Genomic DNA, 26524 nt, shown 5'->3' with positions numbered 1-26524 from the left:
AGATGATTTATATACCAGCTTATGGAAACCTGAGATCAAGGTCTAGTAAACAACAAATATATTTTCTAAAATAATAAAATAACAGTTATCAGTATGAGCAACAATTTAAAATGTAAGCCACTGGAAACTAATGGGAATTTTCAGAAAAACTTCTGATGTACTGCTGTAGAGTCTTATCCATCAGAGGAATCAGGACTCCAGAGAGACTCTGTCAAATGTCAAAGGTCAGTGCTCCTTACAAACGAAGGGGAACAACAGCCTGCACAGGCTTCTGGTGCAAAGTGCAATCTTTGATTTAAGAGATGGGAACAATAAGGTCTTAAAAAAAGATATCTTTAGGGACTTCCCCAGTAGTTGAGAATCCCCCTGCCAATGCAGGGGACACGGGTTTGATCCCTGGTCTGGGAAGATTCCACAGTCCACAACTATGGAAGCCCGTGAGCCTAGAGCCTGTGCTCTGTGATGAGAGAAGCCATCGCAATGAGAGGCCCGCGCACCACAGCCAAGAGCAGCCCCGCTGGGCCACAAGTAGAGGAGCCCACGCACACCAATAAAGACCGAGTGCAGCCAAAAACAGACAGATAACTATCTTTACAAGACAAGGTACCAAGGGAAAAGTCTACTTATTAGAGGGGTTTGTCTCTGGTTTAAAAAAATGCATTTATAAAATTGACTATTACACCAATTTAGGGGCTTCCCTCATAACTCAGTTGGTAAATCATCTGCTGGCAATGCAGGAGAGCCAGGTTCAATTCCGGGGTCGGGAAGATCCCCTAGAGAAGGAAACGGCAACCCACTCTGGTATTCTTGCATGGAGAATCCCATGGACAGAGGAGCCTGGTGGGCTACAGTCCATGGGATCGTAAGAGTCGGACACGACTTAGCGACTAAACCACAAACCACCGGGAAAAAACACCTCCAATGCATCAAGAACCAGTCTGAGATGTTATCGGGTGGGAGGTGGGAGGGGGGTTTGGGATTGGGAACTCATGTACACCCATGGCGGATTCATGTCAATGTATGGCAAAACCAATACAGTATTGTAAAGTAAAATAAAGTAAAAATAAAAATTAAAAAAAAAAGAAAAAAAAAAAGAACTGGTCTGACAGATGCTACAGATACATTGTTATGGGTGACCACTTGTCTTAAAGAACAGCTAGTTTGGTCACTGTTTACTGGATCATGCTATTTCATTACACACTGTATAACAGCATTAAATCCACAACTCAAGGGTCAGATCTGGAATTTTGGCTTGACAATCATAAGCTAGTTAGCAGAGCTACCAGAGAACCACCAGCGTGAATGACTCTAGTGGTGTATTTTGGCCCATCTATCATCAGGAATTCAGCCAGAGACAAGAAATAATTCAGCTGTAGGCTAAGATCTGGAAAACAAGATCTTCAGGTCAAGATAACACTCAGTGTCAAACAAGAAGCAAAATCGAAACAGATAAATGCCAATGGGGCTGAAAGTCAATGACGGATTTTACACAAAACCAAAAAAAAAGCCTGATGACTGTGTCAAACAAGCTTTGAGTCTGCAAATGAAGATCAGGATTAAGTGGACAACAAGACCAAGAAAACAAGCTAGGTTAATCCAGGTGACACCAAACTCAAGGATTCAAGTTTATTCATTTACTCTATATACATATATTGAAGAGATGCTGTATACAAAAGTAAGTGCTATGAATATGAATGTTTATTTTAAAAATAAGTGCTGAGCAAAAAGATCTCCAAATCTAAAGGGGACTGGATGAGACAGATACAGGGTATTTCCTCTGCATAAACACTGCTCACATGAAATATCCACACATGGCCCTCTCACTTTACTCATATCTCTGTCTGAAGAGCACTGTCCCATCACCCTGTTTCATTTTCTTCTTGGCACTTATCAGAACCTGCCACTCTTACATATTTATCTATCTCGCTGCCCCAGTAAAATTAAGTTTCAAGAAGATGAGAATTACCTCTGTGTACTGATGACTTTTCCACTATTACAGTAATGCATGATACATAATAATTATTCCAAATAAGTAATGCTTAAAAGAATGAATGATTACAAAAACTTCAACAAGAAGTATGCTCATAATATACAGCTTATGCAAAAGTGATCGCTTATTTGGGTAAGTGAAAGAATAAAGGAAAATTCATGGATGCAGAGAAAAGCACTGAAGAACACACGTCTCTGGCTACAGTGACCAAGCATTACAAAAAAAATTTTTTTCTTAAATACTTGTGTTGGCTTAAATACTCTAGAGTCCCAGTTTTGCAAACACAGCATTTTAAAACATGCATTTCATCACATGACAGTTAAGAATCAAGACTCCCTACTATATAGCCAATTAAATCCAAACATCTCAAATGTTAAAGACATTTACAAAGTGGTCCTTAAACAATCTTTGCAACACAACTCTCTGGCATAAACAGATGCCCCATCGCAAAAACCTGTCAGTTTGGGCTGGGCTCGCTCCCACCTCCAAGCCCTTGCTCAGCCTTGGAACCTTAATTTGAATACCATTCCTTCTCCTTTTCCTCACTAATCCCATGCCTGCTCTTCAAAGTCGAGCATCCTCCTTTAGTCATTCTCAGAAATTAATTCTGAAGATAAACCTTTCTTCTCTTTGAACTTGCACTGCACACAGAACCAGTATCAGATTCTTTTGTGTATACTAGCTTTCTCTCTCCGTCTGGCTATAAGAAACGTCCATCTCACTTCCTACAGGCAATCAGTATACTAGGAACACAGGAAATTAACATATGTATAGAAATACATTCACATGTAGTTGATTAGATGACCAATTTCTATCTTAAATAACTCAAAAGAATGGGTTCCAATTGATTACTTACCAGATCAATGAGGCTTTCTTGTATCCTGTTTAGAGTTGTTCTTAGTCTACTACTACTAAGACCTAGTCCTGTTGATTCCAACTGAAAAAGACAACGAAAAGCACGTTAAATCACTTTGGAGAGAACCCTGCAAATGTTTTAACTTTAAAGTAGTGAAAAGTATGTGATGAGTTTTTACTCAAATTCTTAGCATTCAGAGGGTTTCCAAATACCAAATTACCAAAATAATCAAGGAAAGAAGTCAAATCTTCACCCTCAAGGGAACAAGACAGCTATTGACACGTGTGTCACACTAACATCAATCAATCTAATGAATTTATCAGGAGAGAATTCACCAGAATTTCTTTCCCACAGATTACTACTTTCAACTGCAAAGCCTAAAAATTTTCATATACTTAAAGAACTCAAGGATGGGAAAGGTCACACTGACACAGAAAAAACAAAACAGAGATGATACATATTTTCAATATCAAGAATGAGAGTATGGATAACACTACAGATTCTTCAACATTAAAAGGATAATAAGAGAATTTTATGAATAATTTTATGCCAATAAATTTACCAAACCAGATAAAATGGACAAATTGCTTGACAAACTCATAAAATTTGACCTTAGAAGAAACAGAATATTTACCAGTTACTGTTAAATTTAATAAAAACCTTCAAAAAGTACTAACCCTACATAGACTCTTAAAAAAATATAAAAAATGTTTTCCAATTGTTTTATGAGACTAATATTACACTGATTTCTAAGCCAAAGATATCACAGAAAACCTAACTACAGACTCATAAACTTTATGAACACATTTTTTTTTTAATTCTTAAGAAAATATTGAGGAAAGAGAAGGGGATGACAGAGGATGAGATGGATGGATGGCATCAGCAACTCAATGGACATGAGTTTGAGCAAATTCCACAAGAAAGTAAAGGACAAGGAAGCCTGGCATGCTACATACAGTCCATGGAATTGCAAAGAGCTGGACACGACTTAGTGACAAACAACAAGAAAATATTACCAAATTCCTTCATGACCAAGTGGTGTTTGTCTTGGGAATACAAGACTGGTTTAATAGCCTAAAATACTACTTTGAAATTAACCAACATAATTCATCATATTAATATATTTCTTTAGGAAAGAAAGTTATAATTGCTTAAACAGATTCAGAAACTTTATCCTTTCATGATAACATGAATTTATCCTTTTATAATAACAATTCAGAAACCAGTAACAGAAGAGAATTTTGTCAACATGATCACAGGACTCTCTAAAATAGCTGGCATCATGGTGAAAGGCTCAAAACTTTCTATCCTGGAGAGATGAGGGAGGAGGGAACAGGACGTCAACTCGCACCACTTTTATTTTACATTGTGCTGGAGGTTAACTTTTTGTAATTTTTCTCCAGCAAACAGATATATATGCTATATGAGGCCTACAGACTAAAAAATACAAGGCAAATAGGCTGGAAAAGAAGAGGTAAACCTGAATATCAGATACTTCCCTTTAAGCGCTGATTTAACTCCACTCCACGAATTCTGGTATGCTGTGTTTTCATTATCATTCACTTTGAAATAGTTTCTAATTTCTCTAGTGGTTTCTTATTTAACCCAATCTTTATTTAGGTGTGTGTTAATTTTGAAATATTTCAGTTTTCCCATTTTATTGTTATTTCTTTCTAATTTAATTATCTTGACATCAGAAAATATATCCTATATGATTTCTATGGTTTTTAAACTCACTGGAACATGTTTCATGGCCCAGAAATATGGTCTATCCTGACAAATGTTCAAGCCTGAACAGAACTGTTTTAACCAATAGGATAGTCACAAGTCACATGTGGCTAATTTAAATATAAACCAGCTAAAATCAAGTACAGTGAAAAATCCAGTCCCCAATCATACCAGTCACGTGTAAGTGCTCAAAAGACACTGTGGCTTGTGGTTACCATATTGGGCATTACAAATACAGAACATTCCAGTGCTCTTGGAAAACACTGCTCTGGAGGCACAGTCTGAGAAGATAGAGTAAAGCTCATTTAGAAGACTAAAAGATGCTAACAATTAGTTAAAACTCCAGAATGGCTTTCTTCTTTAATATTTATTGAGCATTGTGTAATGAATTAGTACCTATTTTATAGTGACATGAATTCTGCAGCAACTTAAGTCTCTGATTATGTTAGTATTCTAATTTTTCAGAGTTAAGAACACAGCAAATTTAGATCCTATAGTAAAAGATCCTGTCTTTGATATACTTGTGATCACAGTGAGAATATGAGTATTTTGTATGATGAATATAGTCATCCATTAAAACTCACAAGTTTTTGAAAAGGTACAAAATATTGTATGTGAAAAATTAGTATTAGGATATGTTCATAAAATCCAATGCTATGCTTTTATTTAAAAAAAAAAAATCTGTCAAAAACCTAGGAATTCCCAAATATCAGATCAGTTACCTGCTTAATACTGTGCTGTTCTCCTTAGGAGCAGAAAAAGATAAAACTCAACAAGATCTTTGTAAGCACATAAAGGAGGTACAGGAAATATTAATTCTATGGCAGGCAGATGGTTCAGTTCAAAGATTTTCATATTATTTTTTAAAAATATTTGCCATTATATTCTGAAGGTACAGTGCCTGCTATGGTTGTTAGCCAATATTTAAAACGTTTCATTTATTATAATTATAATAAATATATACCAAGTTAGATTTAAACAAAGCAACCTGTACATTTTCACTGCCAAAATGCATCAAAGTTAGAAAGAGATGCTGCACTTTTTCTGCCAAAAATGTGAATAATATACAATATGTCTATTATATCAAAGCTTAAAACTAATATATTTTAAACAAGGCAACTGGGCACACAAAAAGCTGGTATCAATAATTCTGTTGCATTTTGGATGGATAATTGTCAAAATAATGTTATTTGTGTATTTCATACAGAGAGAATGAACTTTACATTTACAAAAACAAATTTTAAAAGAAACAGACTCTTCCCCCAAAGATTGACTTACTGAATCATTCCGACCAAAAAAGGTATATATTGCATACAAGTAATAATCAAAGAGCTGAGACATAAAATGGATAACATCAAATGCAATTGGCTTAAGAATGTTCATCATCTGCATATATTTACCTGAAAAGAAAAAAAAAATAAATAACACAAAATTAAAATCTGTTAGTCTCTAATTAAGAAACCATAAAAATACTTTACCAAAATATTAATGAAATATTACATTCCTTAGTCATATCAGCCATGCGTCAAGTACTCAACATTTATTTGTAGCTCATTTATTTGTAGTTAGTGACTACTATACTGGACAGTGCAGATATAGAACAGTTATACCATCTTGGAAAGTACTACAGGATGGCACTGACTAAAAAAGGGGAAAAAAATACCTATAAAAACTTCTCATGTCATTATACTTTACTGTTTGCCTTATATTTATGGAACTGCTGAACTCTACAATGACACCGTATACATACCCAACACAGCTCCTCATTTCTTGGAGATCCCATTTAAAACAATTTCTTCAAAAATGTTTAGGTGTAATAAGACAAAAGACAATGTATTCTGAGAAAAAGTGGGGTTCTTTTCATAAGCATATTATACACATGTAGCAAAAGTAAAAAACACCCAAACAAGAAGAAAATGTGGAAGATACTCCCCATTCCTCCAGATCCTAGCCCTGTGAAATCTGCTGTCGGAGGCCAAGAACATTTCTTTATCACCACATCAGAGCTCAACAGTCTCAAAATGCCAAGAACACGTCCTCCTCATTCCTTCCTTTGGGAGATGCCAGTGTTCCTTTCTTTTTCCTCTACACGTATGATACAGTTACATAAAAACATTTAAAACCCCAAATTTATGCATTTATAAACTTCTTCATGTGTTTGAAAGGTGCATGGGAGATAGTCTGAATCAAATAACACCCAATAATGAGTACTGAATTGTGTTTTTTAAAGGAAATAACAGGGAAATAAGCAGATCTATAAAAAATGCTTTTCTACAGAAGTTCTTAAAACAGGCTATTTGCTTTATTTCCAAATGAGCATTCAGGAGCCATCTCCACTTTATGGAACTGCTATGCATTTTAAATTGGTACTATTGAGGACACCAGAATTCAAGAGAAAACACATTAACTACAGCAGAAAAAAATGACAAATTTACTCTAATGGAAATATCCACATCATTTCTTTATTATCTAAGAACTCAGTATATCTGTCTTAATTTACACGAGAAATGAGTTTAAATAATGGACGATCAGAAAGAGAAGCACACACACAGCTGCTGCTGCTAAGTTGCGTCAGTCATGTCTGACTCTGTGCAACCCCATAGACGGAAGCCCACCAGATTCCCCCGGCCCTGGGATTCTCCAGGCAAGAACACTGGAGTGGGTTGCCATTTCCTTCTCCAATGCATGAAAGTGAGAAGTGAAAGTGAAGTCGCTCAGTCATGTCTGACTCTGTGCGACCCCATAGATGGCAGCCCACCAGACTCCCCTGTCCCTGGGATTCTCCAGGAAAGAACACTGGAGTGGGTTGCCATTTCCTTCTCCAATGCATGAAAGTGAAAAGTGAAAGGAAAGTCGCTCTTAGCGACCCCATGGACTGCAGCCTACCAGGCTCCTCCGTTCATGGAATTTTCCAGGCAAGAGTACTAGAGTGGGCACACACACACATCAGAGTAAAAAAAACCCATCAATTTAGATTCTATTCTTACTCTTGTTTACAAGTCTTTTGTTTCAGAATTATTTTTTGTAATCATTTCACATAATCGAGATTTTTTTTAAAATCTCAATTGAAAAATATTTGAAAATACACTCAGAACATTCTGGATCACTATGAAGACATTTCATCGACTGCAAACACATCACTATTTAAACTGCAACTATTTACCCATTAAATAATGTGATACTATAAAAAGAAAAAAATGAAAAAGTAGGTTATATTACTTTAGTCTGTAAAAGAACATTTCTAGAAGATGAACAGTAAACAACATCTGGATTGACATACATCCAGAATACAAAGCTCCTCTCTATTCCTAATAAGATTAACCATTCTTCATATAAGTCATCTTTTAAGAAAGGATATAAAATGAACTAATAGGTAAATGCTATTTTAAATGTACATTCAGAAGAAAAAAAACAAAAACAAAAAAAACAGATGATCCCAACTGGTCTGAAAAAAAAAGGAAACAATCATTCAATACATTCAACAAACACTTTTTAAAAGCTTACTATGTTCACGGTCTTGTGTTAAGACACAAGGAACTACACAGAGTCCCTGTTCTGCCACAGAGCCTCTTCCATGACTTCACAGGGTCAGACACAGAAGGCAGTCACTGATAAGCAGGCTGCCAGTATACTAACATAGAGAAGAGTAAGAAATCTGTCTTTCCAGTACTAGAGGGTTGAGTAGGCCTTTGGAGGCCTGAGGGAATTTATGCACTCCCTCAGTATTACTGAACTAAAAGAGAATTTTACAATCAGTTAAAATACCTATGAAGAGAAGAGGCTGAGAGAGTAAAGGCAGGTAGGTATGCTCACCAGAAAATGATAAATCTCAAAACATTCCTAGACCAGGAGTTGGCAAACCTTTCCTGCAGAGGACGAAAGACTAGACAGCTTAGGCTTCGTATGTCGTTCAGTCTCTGGGGCAGATACTCAGCTCTGCTAGTCTTGGTTTCAACTGTTCAACTCTCCCATCATAGCACAGAAGCAGCCACGGATGACATGTGAACAAATGAGCACGGGTGTATTCCAATAAAACTTTATTTACAAAAACAGGTAGTCAGACTGATTTGGCCTGCAGGCTACAGTTTCCCAATCCCTGTCTGTACTAGATGACAGAGAGTAGATGGGAGCAGGATGATGGAAAGATACAAAGAGAACCACTAAGGATGTGGAAGCTGGTAAGATGTGACTGCTTAAAAGCAACAGGTACTGCAAAAGAACAGGAACAAGACATGGGGCTGAGAAAGGATGGATGAACTGAAGGTCTTCATATGGAACAAAGTACCTGTCCACATGCCCTAGTTACTGTTCCTCATCAGCAGTTACAGTACTGTAGCCACACACACACACACACACACACACACCACGCCATCCTTATCTGCGGTTTCAGTTACCTCACTCCAAGAACAGTAAATAGAAAATTCTGGAAATAAACAAGTCATAAGTTTTAAGTCGAGTGCTGCTCTGAGCAGAGTGCTGAAATCGCACGCTGTCTGGCACCATCCCTTTGACCAGCATATCCTGCCTGCTAGTCACTTAGTAGCCATCTCAGTTATCAGATCAACTGTTGTGGTATCTCTGTGCCTGTGTTTAAGGAATCCTGATTTTACTTTATAATGGCCCCCAAATGCAAGAGAAGTGATGCTGGCCATTCGAATCTGCCAAAGAGTAGCTGTACGGTAGGTACTTCCTTTGAGTGAAAGGGTGGACGTTCACAACTTAATAATGAAAGAAAAAAAAAATCATATGCTGAGGATGCTAAGATCTGTGGTAAGATTGAATCTTCTGTGAAACCATGATGAAGCAAAAAGAAATTTGTGCTAGTTTTCGTTGTCACACCTTGGACTGCAAAAGTTTCAGCCAAAGCAGTAACTGTTTAGCTAAGATGGTAAAGGCACTGAATCTGTACAGTAAGAATCTGTACAGTGTGAGAGAGACTACATTTATATAATGCTTATTATAGTATATGTTGTAATTTTTCTATTTTATTATTAGTATGGCTTGTTAATCTTTTCCTGTGCCTTGCCTAATTTATCAATTAAACTTTTTACCACAGGTATGTGTACAGAAGAAAAAACATCATCTATATAGGGTTTGCCATGACCTATGGTTTTAGGCATCTACTGGGGATCTTTGAACATATCTCAACACGTAAGGGGGGACTACTGTATAGGCTGCCAGAATTTCCCAGACAAAAGTAAAATAAAGCCTCCTAGGAGTTCTTTCTAAAAGAAGTAAAGAATAAACACTTAATTGAACAAACTTAAAAAAATAAATTAGAAAAGCTAAGGTTTCTAGTGTGGCTATTGGCACCACAGATTAAAATCTTTCTCATTCTGGGAGATCTGTCCCCATAATGTAAAGTGAGTGAGTGGGTGAAGTCGCTCAGTCGTGTCTGACTCTTTGTGACCCCGTGGACTGTAGCCCACCAGGCTCCTCCGTCCATGGGATTCTCCAGGCAAGAATACTGGAGGGGGTTGCCATCCACCCAGACCTGCCCTACTCTATACAAAGTTCCCAGTTAGAACACCTACTAAAGAGAAAGAGCCGGCTCCAACACAGTTCTAATTACTCAGCAGAGGACACCCACAATGGCTATCCAGGCCTTCTCTTTTAGGGATAAACAATTGAAAGTCACCAAGCCCATGAGGAAAATTCAGAATGTCAGTAAAAAGAAAAGCTGATGCTAGAGAAAATAAAACAACTGAAGCTAAAGAAGAGGAAATACAGTAATTCTGTACAGCCCTATCATAGGCAAACATGGCAGGAAGAAAAAGAGTATAGAAGGGTTCTTAAGTATTTAAAGTTATTAAAAATGTGATTTTTAGAAAAAAATTAAAGAAATGGGAAAAGGCAGTCGACCAGAAGGTGTAGCAAAAAGACAAGAACACAGAAAAATACTGATACTGCCTGAATTAGAAAATACTGATATTAAAGGGCCAGCTTAAGAGACTGAACAATTGAGTAAGGGGAAATCAAAGAAAAAGAGATGAAAGAAAATGGGGAGGCAGAAATCAAAGAAACAGTCATAGCTGAGAAACACATGAACCATCAGACTGAAAGGGCAACAAACTGCCCAACACACTTAATGAAAAAGACCTCACAGAGACATCATGGAGGATTCTGAAACATCAAGGGGAAAAAAAACATAAAAGCTTTCAGACAGAAGAAATTCACCTGCAATAAAATGAATAATAGAATATCAGACATTTCCACTTTCTAACGAAAAGTAATTCTCAGTCGACAATTCTATACACAACTAAACTGTCATTCCATGAAGAGCAGAATAAAGACATATTTAGACTGACAAGGATTCAAAACATTTACTTAACACCCTTTTCTGAGAAATTACAATTAGTAGAAAGACAATCAGAAACAAACCAAGAAATTGCCTCCATACTATTGAGATGGAGCAGCAGGTGCGTGGGAGACACTTGCTTTTTACCACAGGTTCTTCTTTACTAATTAATGTGTTACTGCGAAACCTTCCCCGGTAGCTCAGTGGTAAAGAAGCTGCCTGCAGTGCAGGAGATGCGGGTTTGATCCCTGGGTCGGGAAGATCCCCAGGAGGAGGGCATGGCAACCCACTCCAGTATTCTTGCCTGAAGAATCCCATGGACAGAGCAGCTTGGCAGGCTACAGTCCATGGAGTCGCCAAGAGTCTGACACGACTGAGCACGCATGTACACATGCATGTGTTACTGTGAGAGGAGCTACCCTGATAGAAATACAGAAGCATGGTTCCAAAGTTATCCAGCCGAGCTGAGAAAATGTGGTCTGCAGCTCAGATATACGGCACCCTCTCTTCCTCTCCAGAGTTCCCGACAGAGGCACAGAGGCAGCATGCTTTAGGAACACAGAGGAAAGTTACCTAATAGGTAGCCCAGATAACCAAGAAAGGTGTCTCCCAAATTACAAACTTCATGAAGTTCCTATTCCTGCCTCCAACCTCTACTATCACTGTGCTGACCTCCGTCCAGGAACTGACACTCCTGACATCCTCCACTAGAGCTATGAAGCATGGAAGTCAAGAGCTTACTGGCTCTAGGATCAGACAACCTGCGTGACATATACAGCAAGTTATTTATCAACAGGCTTCAACTAACTATATTAAAAAGGTACTCCGAAAAACTCATGAGAAAATGCTTGTTAAATGTTTACATAGCGTATAATTAAGAGAGCAAGATGTCTTAGCTACCTCTCCTAAATAAAGTAAATATACTCGTGATGAAGGCAAAATGGGAGACATACATATATATATAGGATATTACATGAAGAGAATCTAACCTAATCTAGAGATGAGGAAAAGCTTCATAGGGGAAGAACTGTTTAAACTCTCTCACCCTTTGCAGCAACATGGGTGGGTCTAGAGATGATCATTTTAAGTTAAGTCAGACAGAGAAAGACAAAAATCACATGATATCACTTATATGTGGAATCTAAAAAATGATACAAATGAACTAATTTACAAAACAGAAACAGACTCACAGACATAGAAAACAAAGACATTGTTACCAAAGGGTAAGAGGGAGAATAAATTGGGAATTTGGGTTTAATGGAAACACACTATATTATATATAAAATAAACAACAAGGACCTACTGTACAGCACTGGGAACTATATTCAATATCTTGTAATAGTCTATAACAGAAAACAATCTGAAAAAGAAATATATACATATATATATGTACACGTGCATATGTGTGTTATATATATGTATATAAAACGGAATCATTTCCTGTACATCTGAAACACTGTAAATCAACTATACTTAAATTTTTTTAAAAAAGCAAAAAACAAAACCCCTCTCACCCTAAATCTAGACGCTGAGTCCTGTATACTCAAGGGAAAGAGGCACACAGAGGGGCTGGAGAAGAAACCAAGCAGCAGTGTGGACAAGGACTACACCAGAGGAGCAAGACTGGAGCTGCCTTACGAGCTCATCGTAGGGAAGCAGAGAGGAGTGTGAGGACCGCAGGGAAGGGGGCCTGGGGGATTTAGTCAGTGAGATACAGCCCCTGTGCAGAGGAGGGAATGCGGGGTAAAAAGAAAAAGAAATGCTGGAAGTGTGCGTCTGTGTGTTAAAAATTAAGAGTTCTCAGTGTAAAATTTATTGAGTACTACAGAAGCGAAAAGCACTTGGCTGGGTGCTCTATATGCTGCAAAGACGGCAAACTTTCCTCTTCATGTATAGGAGCGAACAATCTGATGGGGCAAAAGCACGAACAGGATCTGAGCTGGAAGGATGTTTGTTATCCTTAGAACAGTGCACTGAGTTGAGAGATCCTCAATGGGTATAAACAGCACATAAAGGCCGAATGGGCTACAAAAGAGAAATGTGATTTGGAGGTCAGGCCTTTGTTTATACCTTGGGGTATTTTAATTTTTAACCATTTTCACGCATTACTTTTTCAATTTAAAATACTCTGTGATAAAATGAAAATATCAATGCCCCACCTATAAGAATGTACCAACGAAAGAGACTTCTTCCCTCCGATTTCTGTTTCCTCCGTCATATACACTGCCACTCAGCCACAGTCTGACTGTAGGTATCCCGGTAATGTTAAATCCTGTGCATGGGTTGGTGTGTATTCTTTCCAGCTGCTAAGGTAATTAATTTTGTTTTAAGGTCTGCAGGTTTTATGAACATAGGTTTTGGCACCCTATCGTCTGCCCCTCAGACTTAACCATAGCTGCTCACATGAGAGTTGCCTCCAGTAGAGAAAATTGTGGTTAACAAGGCTACTTCAATGATGAAAAATATATCTTAAAATTTCTCTGCCTCTGTCTGCAAGAAATTCTCAGCCTGACAGGATTTTCTCTTTTCATAAGCAAGCACTCTGGTTAGTCCCCTGTACTTGTGAAAGACTCCAAGCCTTTCTAATAGATTTAGGTACCACCTAGCACTGGGGAGCTCCGTTAACACTCTTTTGTCTAATCTCTCCTAAAGATCTGCTAAATAAACACCTCTGAGAAAGGACACTTTGCATATGCCTTTAATGTTCTCAAATGTGCTTCCCAACCACTGAGAATGAGTTCCTTCATCTTCCCAGGCACCAACAATTAATCTAGCTTATTTACACAACTGTACTGGCTTTGTAAGAAGAGACGTTTCCTTTGCCAGTATTACCTTCAAGTATTTCTATGCAATAATAGCAAGGGATGGAGTACTGTTATTTACTAGCCGGAGACCCCTCAGTGAGTGGTTCCCTTAAAGTTCTACTCTATGAATACGTACAAAATGAAGATACAGACACCCCAGGCAGAGAGAAATTGGTGGGCGTGAAAGTGCTCAGTGCTGCCACTGTGCCTCATATTTGTATCTGGACTTCTTAATACTCAGTACTGAGCACAACCAATACCTAATTCCTGGTCAGATGTCTTTATGTGACTAGCATGAGTAATAGCTTTCACAGTAAAAATACCACTGCACGGCCTCCACCTTTGACTACCCAAAGCCCATGCAGAAGCCCCCACTGCAGACTCTGTAGTCCTTGTAGCAGTCCTACTAAAAGTAGGGGGATATGGCATACTACGAATTTCATTACTCCCAAATCCAGTGACCGGCTTTATAGCGTATCCATTTATCATACTATCCCTATGGGGTATAATCACAACTAGCTCAATTTGTCTTCACCAAACGGACCTAAAGTCAACTCATTGCATACTCCTCTGTCAGCCACATAGCACTTGTTATTTTAGCCATTCTTATCCAAACACCTTGAGGCTGCATAGGAGCTACAGCCCTAATAATTGCCAATGGTCTTACATCCTCCATACTTTTCTGCCTAGCAAACTCTAACTCCAAACGAATTCATAGCTGAACAATAATCCTAGCCTGAGGCCTACAGACATTCCTCCCACTAATGGCCACCTGATGACTCTTAGCAAGCTTAACTAATCTGGCTCTACCCCCAACAATCAACCTGACTGGAGAGCTATTTGTAGTAATATCAACTTTTTCATGATCCAACATCACAATTATTCTAACAGAGGCAAATATAGTAATTACTGCCTTATCCTCCCTGTATGTGCTAATCACAACACAACGAGGCAAATACAACTACCATATTAACAAAATTATATCTTCTTTCACACGAGAAAATGCTCTCGTGTCATTACACATCTTACCCTTGTTACTACTATCCCTAAACCCAAAAATTATTCTAGGACCCTTGTACTGTAAATATAGTTTTGAAAAAACATTAGATTGTGAATCTAATAATAGAAGTTTACTACCTTCTTATTTACTGAAAAAGTATGCAAGAACTGCTAATTCTATGCCCCCATGTCTAACAACGTGGCTTTTTCGAACTTTTAAAGGATAGTAGTTATCTGTTGGTCTTAGGAACCAAAAAATTGGTGCAACTCCAAATAAAAGTAATAAACCTATTCTCTTCCTTTACATTGACCACCCTATTCTTACTAACCATACCCATTATATTAACAAGCTCTAAATACCTGCAAAACCTCCAATTATCCACTTTACGTAAAAACAACCATCTCATGCGCCTTCATTACTAGTATAATTCCCACAATAATATTTATCCACACAGGCCAAGAGATAATCATTTCAAACTGACACTGGCTAACTATCCAAACCCTTAAATTATCACTTAGCTTCAAAACAGATTACTTCTCAATAATATTTGTCCCAGTAGTACTATTCGCTGCTGCTAAGTCACTTCAGTCGTGTCCGACTCTGTGCGACCCCATAGATGGCAGCCCACTAGGCTCCCCCATCCCTGGGATTCTCCAGGCAAGAACACTGGAGTGGCTTGCCATTTCCTTCTCCAATGCATGAAAGTGAAAAGTGAAAGTGAAGTCGCTCAGTCATGTCCGACTCTTCGTGACCCCATGGACTGCAGCCCACCAGGCTCCTCCGTCCCTAGGATTTTCCAGGCAAGAGTACTGGAGTGGGGTGCCATTGCCTTCTCCGTTCGTTACATGATCTATTATAGAGTTCTCAATATGATACATACACTCAGACCCCAACATTAATCACTTCTTTAAATATCTACTCTTATTCCTCATCACAATACTTATCCTTGTTACCACAACCAACCTATTTCAATTATTTATTGGCTGAGAAGGCATTGGAATTATATTATTTTTGCTCATCGGATGATGATATGGATGAGCAGATGCAAACACAGCAGCCCTACAAGCAATCCTGTATAACCGCATTGGTGACATCGGATTTATCCTAGCAATAGCATGATTCCTAACTAACCTTAACACCTGAGACCTTCAACAGATTTTCATATTAAACCCAGACAACTCCAACCTGCCTCTAATAGGCCTAGTACTAGTTGCAACCGGAAAGTCCACCCAATTTGGTCTACATCCATGACTACCCTCCGCAATAGAAGGCCCCACCCCTGTCTCAGCACTACTCCACTCAAGCACAGTAGTAGTAGCCGGCATTTTCCTACTAATCCGCTTTTACCCACTAACAGAGAACAACAAATATGCCCAGTCCATTATAGTATGCCTAAGGGCTATCACCAGGCTATTCACAGCAACGTGCACCCTTACCCAAAATGACATCAAGAAAATTGTTGCCTTCTCTACATCCAGCCAACTAGGCCTTATAATGGTAACAATTGGCATTAACCAACCCTACCTAGCATTCTTCCATATTTGTACCCACGGGAGGCAGCACCTAATCCCAGCCCTAAATGAAAAGACAAGAGAGTTAGATGATCATTCTATGCACTGTGCCCTAATGACAATTGTAGTAAAAGACCCAGTGGGAATAAGACTGAAATTACGATGCTCAGATTCCCTGAGTAAGGTTCCGTTCAGGACTGCTCAGGTTTTACACACCTGCTATACTAAAGAGCCACAGAATGAAGTTTTTCTGTTTCTATAAAGCCACTGTTAGAAAACAATGTCCACTGTGTTGGTCAGTGATCCTTATGGAAGAATTTGTTGTTACTGCCTTCTGAATTTAGTTCCAGCAGCACACTTCTATCATTAACATATCCCTTTCTTAGATAATGAGAAAAACAGAATGCATTGTTCCTTCTGATTTGCCTGCATTCCAGGTGGTGCTAGTAGTAAAGAACCCGCCTGCCAATGCAGGAGATATGAGAGACCCGAGTTCAATCCCTGTGTCAGGAAGATCCCCTGGAGGAAGGCCTCGCAACCCACTCCGGTATTCTTGCCTGGAGAATCCCATGGACAGAGGAGCCTGGTGGGGTCCGTAGGGTTGCAGAATCGGACCTGACTGAAGCGACTTACCATGCACACAGTTGGAATAAAACGTGATTTTCTCCTCCTCAATTTTGTTGTGGCTTCCTATTTGCTTTGAGTGAATATATGTCTTTTAGGATAGAAGGCAACAATGATGACCTCTAGTCCTTTTTGAACTAGGTAAGGAGTTAACTTACCTTAAATGTGGTTAAGTTACCATTTAATGTGGTTGACTGTATTATTTTCCCCAATTATCTGTTCTTTTCCACCTCCACTCCCTGGAAGAGGATTATGCATCCTTGTTCACTGCCCTGGACTGGCAGTTCCTTCCTCTGACAGAAGTTCACTTCTCTACCACAGGTCAAGCCAGACTTGCTATGACCAGTGACATGTTACAGGAAGTCAGTGTAGCACATCAGAGTGGCAGCTTTAAGAGCCATAATATGGTTCAGCTCTTGTTCTCCCCACATCCCAGATCGGTGCTACTTTTTCAGCCTGCATCGCAGAATGAAGACACACACTGGGGCAGAACTAAAAAGCTCAGGAGTCAATATGCATGGTGACAAATCATGATAAGGCCACTGATGTGTTAGAGTGTTTTGTTACTTCCACATAACCGAGCACAAACTGACTTCATTCAACTACATCTCAAGCAGTGTGTCCAAACCCTGTAATCTACAGTGAAGATGCTTTTGAACTGTGGTGTTGGAGCAGACTCTTGAGAGTCCCTTGGACTACAAGGAGATCCAACCAGTCCATTCTGAAGGAGATCAGCCCTGGGATTTCTTTGGAAGGAATGATGCTAAAGCTGAAGCTCCAGTACTTTGGCCACCTCATGCGAATAGTTGACTCATTGGAGAAGACTCTGATGCTGGGAGGGATTGGGGGCAGGAGGAGAAGGGGACGACAGAGGATGAGATGGCTGGATGGCATCACTGACTCAATGGACGTGAGTCTGAGTGAACTCCGGGAGTTGGTGATGGACAGGGAGGCCTGGTGTGCTGCGATTCATAGAGTCGCAAAGAGTTGGACATGACTGAGCGACTGAACTGAACTGAACTGAAGCACACTGAACCTGAAGAAACTGGGGGAGGGGAAGCAAAAGGAAAGGAAGTGGAAGAGCTACCACCACATACTGGAAAAGTGACCACATGGGAAAAAAGGAGAAAAAAGTACAGACTTACTCTTTTTGCTCTTAGGAGCATATCTGAGACCAAGAGGTAGAAATAGACAGTTATGTTGGTTTACTATGAGGGAGAGATTTCTACCAATTATATCAGTCTAAGAGCAGAACGAGGAGTCTTGCAAACTAATAATGTTTTCAGCAACTGCAAGACGTGAAACAGAGACTGCTAGATGGCCAACATATATTAGATGCAGTAGAGAAAGAAATCCTCATTTTATGGGAAATTATACAAGATCATCTCCTCAGAACTCTTCTGACTATAAATTCTGGAGAGTAACTCACAACTGTAGGTTCAGTTAGCTCTCTTGGATAAGGAAGAAAAGCTAATTCCCTGGCAATAATCAGCCATATCATAGCTTTTTAGAATCTGCCATTTTTCTGTGTCATAAAAATATAAACTTTTCCTTTTCTGCTCAATTCATTATTACTTTTCCACACTATTTTTCCTAAAGAAAGTGAGACTTCTAAAAAAAACACTTTTCCTTCTTTATCCCATTCATTAATGAAATTTAGACATTATCTTTGGGAACACAAACTTTTATTATTAGAGCTAAGAGTAATTAAACTAGGCAACAAGAAATTATCATCTCCATAAATAGAATACAGAGATTTTTATAGAAAATCACTAAGATTCCTGACTGTATAGATAACTTAATTAACATGAGAAGGTATCTCTATAACTTATTTGTCAAACATACAGACTTATTTGTGAGATACAAAGGTTGAGATAGCATATAAAACGCTGAAGTACTGATATTAAAAATCCATATCATCTTCAAACTTAAATATTTCATATGGCATTTCTAGGTTCTTTGCCTCCTACAAAATCATCAGTAAAGGTCTTATCTATAATATGAATAACACTTCCCACAGTGTGAACATTTGGCTTGCAGAACTCTTGTGTCTGAAAAATGCCAGAACAATCACTATTCACTCTGCCTATCTGACAAGATTGTGAATATCAGTGAAACAATAAAATACAAAATACTGTACAAATACAAAACTGGTACTACCATCCCATATGGACCTCTAACTCACACAGAGAATTTTTCCACTAGATTTCTATTAATTGGAATATTTTACAAAAAGTGGAAGACACAAATATTAGTAGATAACTAAAAAAGAAAAACTGACATTAGTATTATACTATTTGGAACAATTAAGATGAGAAAGCACTGACATAGGACAATGTTAAATTCTTCACTGTGGTGGGCGCTGGACTGCACAATGAAAATCCATTTGGTAACGAATGTAGACTAATGTAACGGCTATAATAATTTTTTTTAAAAAGGAATAGCTACTTACCAACAAGCCTTATTACATTCAATGTTGTATTTGTTAAGATGGGTGCATTCACTTTATTTAGACTGTAGTCTGATTTCTTCCTGCTTTTTAGGGTCTCTCGAGAAACACTTGATATGAGAAAACAAAACAGATTTCAAATTAGGGTTGCCAAGTAGTAAGTCAATAAGTTGTTCAGCTTAGGATATAGCCTTTCTTCACTAATTAGCTATTGAAAATCTTACCATGTATCAGCTGGGGATACAGGGATTATCCTCCTGTCCTTACAGAGGGGAAGAGAAATCAGTAAGCCAAGAAATAAAGGACTATAATGTGTTTCTTCAGTTCTCACACATTATCAACCACTAAAAGACGCTGTGTCACTGAATCAGAGCAATGTTTCATCTCCCAAGCCGATAGAAATAAAAGCAAAAATAAACAGATGGGACCTAATCAAACTTACAATCTTGCACAGGAAAGGAAACCATACACAAAATTAAAAGACAACCCATGAATTGGGAGAAAATATTTGCAAATGATGGGACTGACAAGGGCTAACCTTTCAAAATATACTAACAGCACACAGGAATCAATAACAAAAAAAACAACACTCCAATCAAAACATAAGCAGAAGACCTAAATGGACATTTCTCCAAGGAAGACATACAGATGGCCAACAGGCACATGAAACAATCCTCCTCCTAGGCATATATCTAGAAAAGATGAAAGCTCTAACTTGAAAAGATACATGAAGCCCAATTCTCACAGTGGCACTACTTACAATAGCCAAGATGTGGAAGCAACCTAAGTATCCATCTACAGATGAACAGATAAAGTGCGTGTGTGTGTGTGTGTGTAAACCCACACACGCACATATGCACACGCACATACAGAGACAAACACACCCATACAGTGGAATACTATTCAGCCATAAAAAAAGAAATGATATTATTTGGAGCAACATGGATGAACCTACAGATTATTACACTAAGCTAAGTAAGTCACACAAAGACAGACAAATACTATAGGATATCAGTTATATGTGGAATCTAAAAAACAATACAAATGAACTCATTTATGAAACAGACTCACAGACATTGGAAAAAAACCTTATGGTTATCAACGGGGAAATGGTGGGGAGTTTTAACTGGGTATATGGGATTAACAGATGCACACTACCGCATACAAAATAGATTAGAAAAACAAGGATTTATTGTATAGCACAAGGAACTGTATTCAATACCACATGATAAACGATAATGGAAAAGAATTTTTGAAAAGAATATATATACACACATATATATGTATAACTGAATCACTTTGCTGTACACTGACAACTAACACAAAATTATAAATCAACTATATGTCATTAAATAAATAAAAAACAAAAAAGAAGACATATCATTTAAAAAACAAAAAAGTGTTCTAGGGAAATTACACATCAACTGTACCAAGCATCCTGATTTCAGACCTACAAATATGAAAGACACTTTACTTAGAATCTGAAATAGGTATAGAGTATAATGGTAAAGTCTAGGATTGGGGTGACAGTAGTAAATTCAAAGGAAAAGTAGAAGATATACAGTCGGTACAGAAGAAAAGGGGACAACATGTAACAAGGCCAGAGGTGAGAAAGCAATATACTGAGAGAGGCGTAAGGAGCTGACAGTGGTAGCCGGGAGAATGCATGGGCAGAAGGAAAAGTAAGGGCCAGACCACCAAAAACAATGGAACCTCATGATCACAAAGAGCATGAACCTTATCTTAATTGCAGTGGTGAGCCATTAAGCATTTTAGCCAGGAAAAAGACACAGGCAAATTTGTATATGAAAGAAAAAATCTAAATTTGTATCCAAGAATGGATTAGAAAGGGTTAAGACTAGAGATGGGAAGCCAAGAGAAGAGGATTGATTCAATGATCTTGCACAGACACTTTTCCTTGAACTAAGATGGCAGCAGTGAAATACAAGAAATTTTGATAAATTCAAGAGACACTGAGAAATTGAAATTGACAGTAACTGTCAACTGGTTGGCTGGCTGCAATTAGTAGTTTACATTGTATATATTTCTTAAGGGTAAAAGTTTAAGGGACTGTAAAACCCACCAAGAATGGGAGTACATACACATGTAAATGGCAGCTGTTTGTTCAACTTAATTAGAGTTTTCTTTTCAGCAAAAACATACCCAAAACATCTGATGAAGAAGTCCAACAAAATAGTTCTACTCAGTTCAAAATAGATCACAGATGTATATATCATACATTTGTGCAAACCAATGGAAATAAATTTTCCCAATTATATGAGTTGCTCATTTTTGAGGTGAGAGATTATATCAATCAAGGTGTCAAATCAACAAAGTATTAACTAGGTAATTGGAGGGTAAAGGGTAGGAAAGAGGGTATGTAAATCTGTCATTAAAAATATATTTGTGGTCATTCAGTGTCTGATAGTCATGATATTACTCAGAATCAGGCGCAATTTAAAGAAGGTGACAAAAATTCTTATATGGTTATCATAGTTTTTGAAGAAGACAGTTAAACATAAAACAAAAACTAAAGTACAAAAAAAGGAACATTATTAAAAGGCTCAAATAGCAAATATCAATGACACTGGGAAGATTTTTCTCTATTTACTAGACTGAGGCAGGAACTCCACATACAAAACAAATGACTATTTTCCTCCTTGAGGAAAAGGAAATCAATGTGAAACAAACTGATCTATGTGAGGCATAGACTGCCTTCCAAGGAGGTACTGATTCTATAAATTGCAAGTCTGTTTATCTGCAAAAGCTACTGATCTCTAAATTAAGAGCTCTTAGGTTATGCCTATTATATATATATATATATATATATAAGAAAAACTACGACATTTTCAGCCTTTCAGGAATCATTTTTAAAATATATTAACTTGTCATGTGACATTATAACCAAAAGAAAATTTAATTTTTGAGGTTTGTTTTTTCTTAACCTTGCAAGTAAATCCTATATGTTAAGCATGCAACATAAAATGTGAAATACCGTACAACCTAAGAATAATCACCTTTTCACAGGAGCATCACCTGTCTGCTCATCAACAAAGTCTCGTTTTAGTTCCTCAGGAACATCGCTGTCACTGTCATATTCCTGATAGGCACTTTTTTCTTGTTCATCAGATTCATACTGAAAAAAAAACCAACAAAACAGTATATTCAACAGTGTGAATGTAGAACCAACCTTTTTGGAGTCTTTCAACACAATAAAATAATACCCAATCTTATAAGAAGCTTTGATTTTGCCATCAAAACCTTGTTAACCTTCCCTTTTCTTTATCATCATGCTACCTTAACCAGCTCAAAGGAAAAAACAAAAATACAAACATTATACTTTCAAAAGCTTATAAATGCCCCAAAGAAAAAAAGTTTCCCTATGAACAAACAAAATAAAAAACAACCCACACCCTAGAAGAGGAAAAGAGTATATGTTTGATTAAAAAAACTCTTCCTTCAAGTAGTTTCACCATACTTATTTCCATTTTGCTAATTTATTATAAGAAGCTGAAGGATAAAATCCTGACAGTCTAGAAGTATTAATTCAGCTTAATAAACACATACAACTCACATGCTAATATTCTATCTAATTCATCATTTAATTCCAAGGGCAGCTTAGAAACTTAAGGCTAAGAGTCCAGGGACTACTGAGAGCAAGGACAAAAATGGCAGATTTGCTCTTGAGAGGCAGAGTGCCTTTTCATCCTCTTTTTGGCATCGTGGCCCAGAGCCAGCATGGGAGAGGAAGTGGAGTCCACACACAACAAAGGAAGCATGGCAGCATCGCCACATCACTGCCGATGAGCCTTATAAATCAGTATGACAGAACAACAGCGAACATTTATTGGTTTAACCAAGTACTGGGCTAAGTGCTTTCATGAACTGCCCCACTGACTCTTCAAAACAATTCTATGAAGTTTTACCCCCATATGCCAGTTGCGGAGACCAGTATGACGACAACATGGGAAGAAATTAGTCTTCTAATTCAACGACTACTTTTTGAGTCTAAAGCATTATGACAGGCTTCCAGATGGCTCAGTGGTAAAGAGTCTGCCTGCCAAGCGGGAGACGAGGTTTGACCCCTGGGTCAGGAAGATCCCCTGGAGAAGAGAATGGCAACCCACTCCAGTATTCTTGCCTGGAGAATGCCATGGATAGAGGAGACTGGCGGGCTACAGCCATAGGCGCCCCAAAGAGTCAGACACGACTTAGCAACTGAACAACAACAACTCATTCTGACAGGTTGTTTCTAAGACGTGGACTCTGACCCTCAAGGACCTATGCTGTACCTTGGAAGGTCATCAGCTCACATGTTAATGGATACAAACAAACATTAGAGACCTTCTCCCCTACTTGTACACAACATGATTCTGCTGACACTCAGAAAGGTATTCTCTATAGACTAGGGTCAGCTACCCAGCACCACAGATCATTTTCGAGGATTCTGTGTTTGCAAGTTTCCCTACCTGATAAAATTTGTAACCCCAACATCAAGACTTCACAACACTTCCATGGTCGTGCATGGATGCATGCTCTGCTGTGTGGAGTGGCAAACCCTTTTGAGTCACCTCACCTGCATACTCCCAACTGAGAGCAAACAAAGCAACCAACCCTCTCTCTTCTTATTTCGGCTGTAAACAAACACCCTTTTCACAGATGACTTAGTGCCACATTCTTAAGGTTTCTGTGCATTTCGCCGGGGGATTTCCCCTTTCAGAATGTCCCCCAAGCACAGGACTGGTGTCGTTCAGTGTTTCCAAGTGCAAGAAGACTGTAAGGTGCAGTATGGCAAGAATAAGTGTGTTAGGTAAGCTTCACTCAGGCATGGGTTATAGTGCTGTCAGTTGTGAGCTCAGTGTTAATAAGTCGACACTGTATATTAAAACACATGTAAAACAAAGGCTGTATACTGACCAGTTGGTGAAAATGTTGTGACCAGAGGCTTGCAGATACTTAATCCCACATGTTGCCTAAGAGTAAGTTTCCTACTTGCAGATTTAGTGTTCGAGGTTACCTTACATAGAATACAACTGCCACAAAGGAAAAATCAAAGGCAATGGGAGATTAAAATGAACAAATCACTAGTACAGAGGGATACATTATTTCAAAAATATTCGACCGGCTTAATTCCTTTCGGTTTAGTCTACATTAACTGAGACAAAATGTCACAAAGAATCACGAAATTATCATTTTAAATAAGGTTTATATGAAATAATTTCTACTTCACGATGAAACATGATATTGGTGTATTTTCATGACAAGCTTTTTTAAAGGACAGTTTCACTTAATAACAAAACCCAAAAACATGGAGACAAATTCAAAAGCTCTTTGTCAAATGTGCACAGTTTTCCCTGCATCTTCATCAGATCCAAAATAAAATTCGTACCCTGTCCCTCTGGAAATTCTGAAGAACAGAAGGACACATCCAAATTAAAAACTGTGAAAACACCCTATAGGTAATGGTGAAGCAAGCATTCCCATACTGTAAACAAGGGAAAACTGAGGGTCACAAAGTCACAATAACTTGCCAAGAGCCAGACAGTTAATCAATAAAAGTCATAATCATTCAGCTGCCTGCAAATCTTGCCATCAACTCACACTACTTCTGGTTGGTGTTTTCTGAATTGCTCAGAGTGTTGTTAAAACACTACTCCTATATAACACAAAGAGCCCAGCGGGTCACTGTGATGACCTAGAAGGGTCGGGTGGAGATTCAGGAAGAGGGGTGATATATATATATATACACATGGTCATGACTGATTCGCATTGATGTATGGCAGAAACCAACACAACATTATAAAGCAATTATATACCAATTAAAAATAAATAAATTTACAAAACAAAAACATCATACTCCTAAATGCTCAAATTATTCCTAGCCAGTAACCAAACGAGACATTACCCTTTCTCAGTAAAGGGGATGTGGAACAAAATGACTCACTTAGCTACCCAAGAGCAGAGTTGAGAGAAAAGTGCAGATGATCTATTCTCGCATACATCCATCTATCCAACAAATCATGTTAACTGTGCAGTGAAGAAACTATACTCCTATTCCATCAATAATCTGATAAGAATATAAAGCAATCTAACAAAACATAAAGTAAACATAAAGACAAAGCTCATCATTCAAAAGGTCAATGTCAACAAAATGTACTGGAAAGCCATTCATTTCCAGTGCAAACAGTAACAAGAGTGCCTAAGTATAAAGTAGGAAAGTGGGTGGTAAATATATGAACGCATGCGTGTGTGCTTAGTCTTGTCTGACTCTCTGCGATCCCATGGATTGTAGCCCTCTAGGCTCCTCTGTCCATGGATTTCCCAGGCAAGAATACTGGAGTGGGTTGCCATTTCCTCCTCCAGGGAATCTTCCCCACCCAGGATCGAACCTGTGTCTCCTGTGTTTCCTGCACAGGCAGGTGGATTCTTTATCACTGCATCACGTGGGAAGCCCCATAGGTAGGAAAGGAGGGTAGTAACTGTATGAGCAAATCTAGCCAATTACCTTGCTCACTGGGTACAACACTCTCGATAAGAAAACCCCACTTACATTCCACAGTATGTTTTAAAAACACCACATACCCCATTAGAAGCCAGGACATCTTCTGTTTCTTCATCTTTGTGGTCGGCCTGAATTTCAAATGGATTCCCACCACTGCAGTACTGCTCAAAAAAGGTTACTGTTTTTGAGGAAGTTGCAGATGACTGCTTACTGGGTGAAACTGATGGGGAACGAGACTGTTCCATGAATTTAAATTCCTAGACATTAAGAAAAGAAATGAGCCAGATTCCTTTTTGCAACAACAATACAATTCAAGTACATAAACATGAATTTGACCAAACTCCAAGAGATAGTGAAGGACAGGGAAGCCTGGCCTGCTGCAGGTCATGGGGTCGCAAAGCATTGGGCACAACTTAGTGACTGAACAACAACATAAACATATTCCATTGGTGCAAATGTAGAGTCAGTGAAGAAAACCATCCTGATTCTTTATGTTATTCATTTTTAAATCTCATAAGTTTTCTGAAAGCACAAACTTGCACACATATGTTCAAACGTTTTCCTAAAGACAATTCAGTAACCGACATCACTTAAAACGGAGCTATCTGCATCAAGCTATTTTTGGCTTACTTTAAGGAATGGCACAGAATTTTTAATAACTTCAATTCAAGTGATAATTCTAAAACTTTTACACAACAGCAAAAGTCCCGGAAGGGTAGTTTTAATCAACAGAGTCATTTATAAAAGCTAATTGTTGTCAGG

At 38.2% G+C, this 26524-nt stretch overlaps 1 protein-coding gene and 1 long non-coding RNA gene across 3 annotated transcripts in view; both read right to left on the bottom strand.

Moving 5' to 3' along the window:
- Window positions 1-26524, bottom strand: part of VPS50 (VPS50 subunit of EARP/GARPII complex) — a 136053-nt gene that overhangs the window by 17582 nt on the left and 91947 nt on the right. For both annotated transcript variants that reach the window (XM_040260292.1, XM_040260293.1), the window contains 5 exons: window positions 25843-26019; window positions 22278-22396; window positions 19264-19370; window positions 5853-5974; window positions 2847-2927 (listed from right to left, as the gene is read on the bottom strand). In XM_040260292.1, the coding sequence (XP_040116226.1) occupies window positions 2847-2927; window positions 5853-5974; window positions 19264-19370; window positions 22278-22396; window positions 25843-26019 (606 nt within the window). The remainder of the gene's footprint in view (window positions 1-2846; window positions 2928-5852; window positions 5975-19263; window positions 19371-22277; window positions 22397-25842; window positions 26020-26524) is intronic.
- Window positions 6067-8023, bottom strand: LOC120877868. Its single transcript, XR_005724416.1, has 2 exons — window positions 7520-8023; window positions 6067-7126 (listed from the first exon to the last, which is right to left on the bottom strand). It is a non-coding gene; the product is annotated as an uncharacterized LOC120877868 (long non-coding RNA).

Source organism: Oryx dammah, unplaced genomic scaffold (assembly GCF_014754425.2).
Source record: "Oryx dammah isolate SB20612 unplaced genomic scaffold, SCBI_Odam_1.1 HiC_scaffold_18, whole genome shotgun sequence".
Lineage (NCBI taxonomy): Eukaryota > Metazoa > Chordata > Mammalia > Artiodactyla > Bovidae > Oryx > Oryx dammah.
This window is presented reverse-complemented; position numbering and strand designations above follow the sequence as displayed.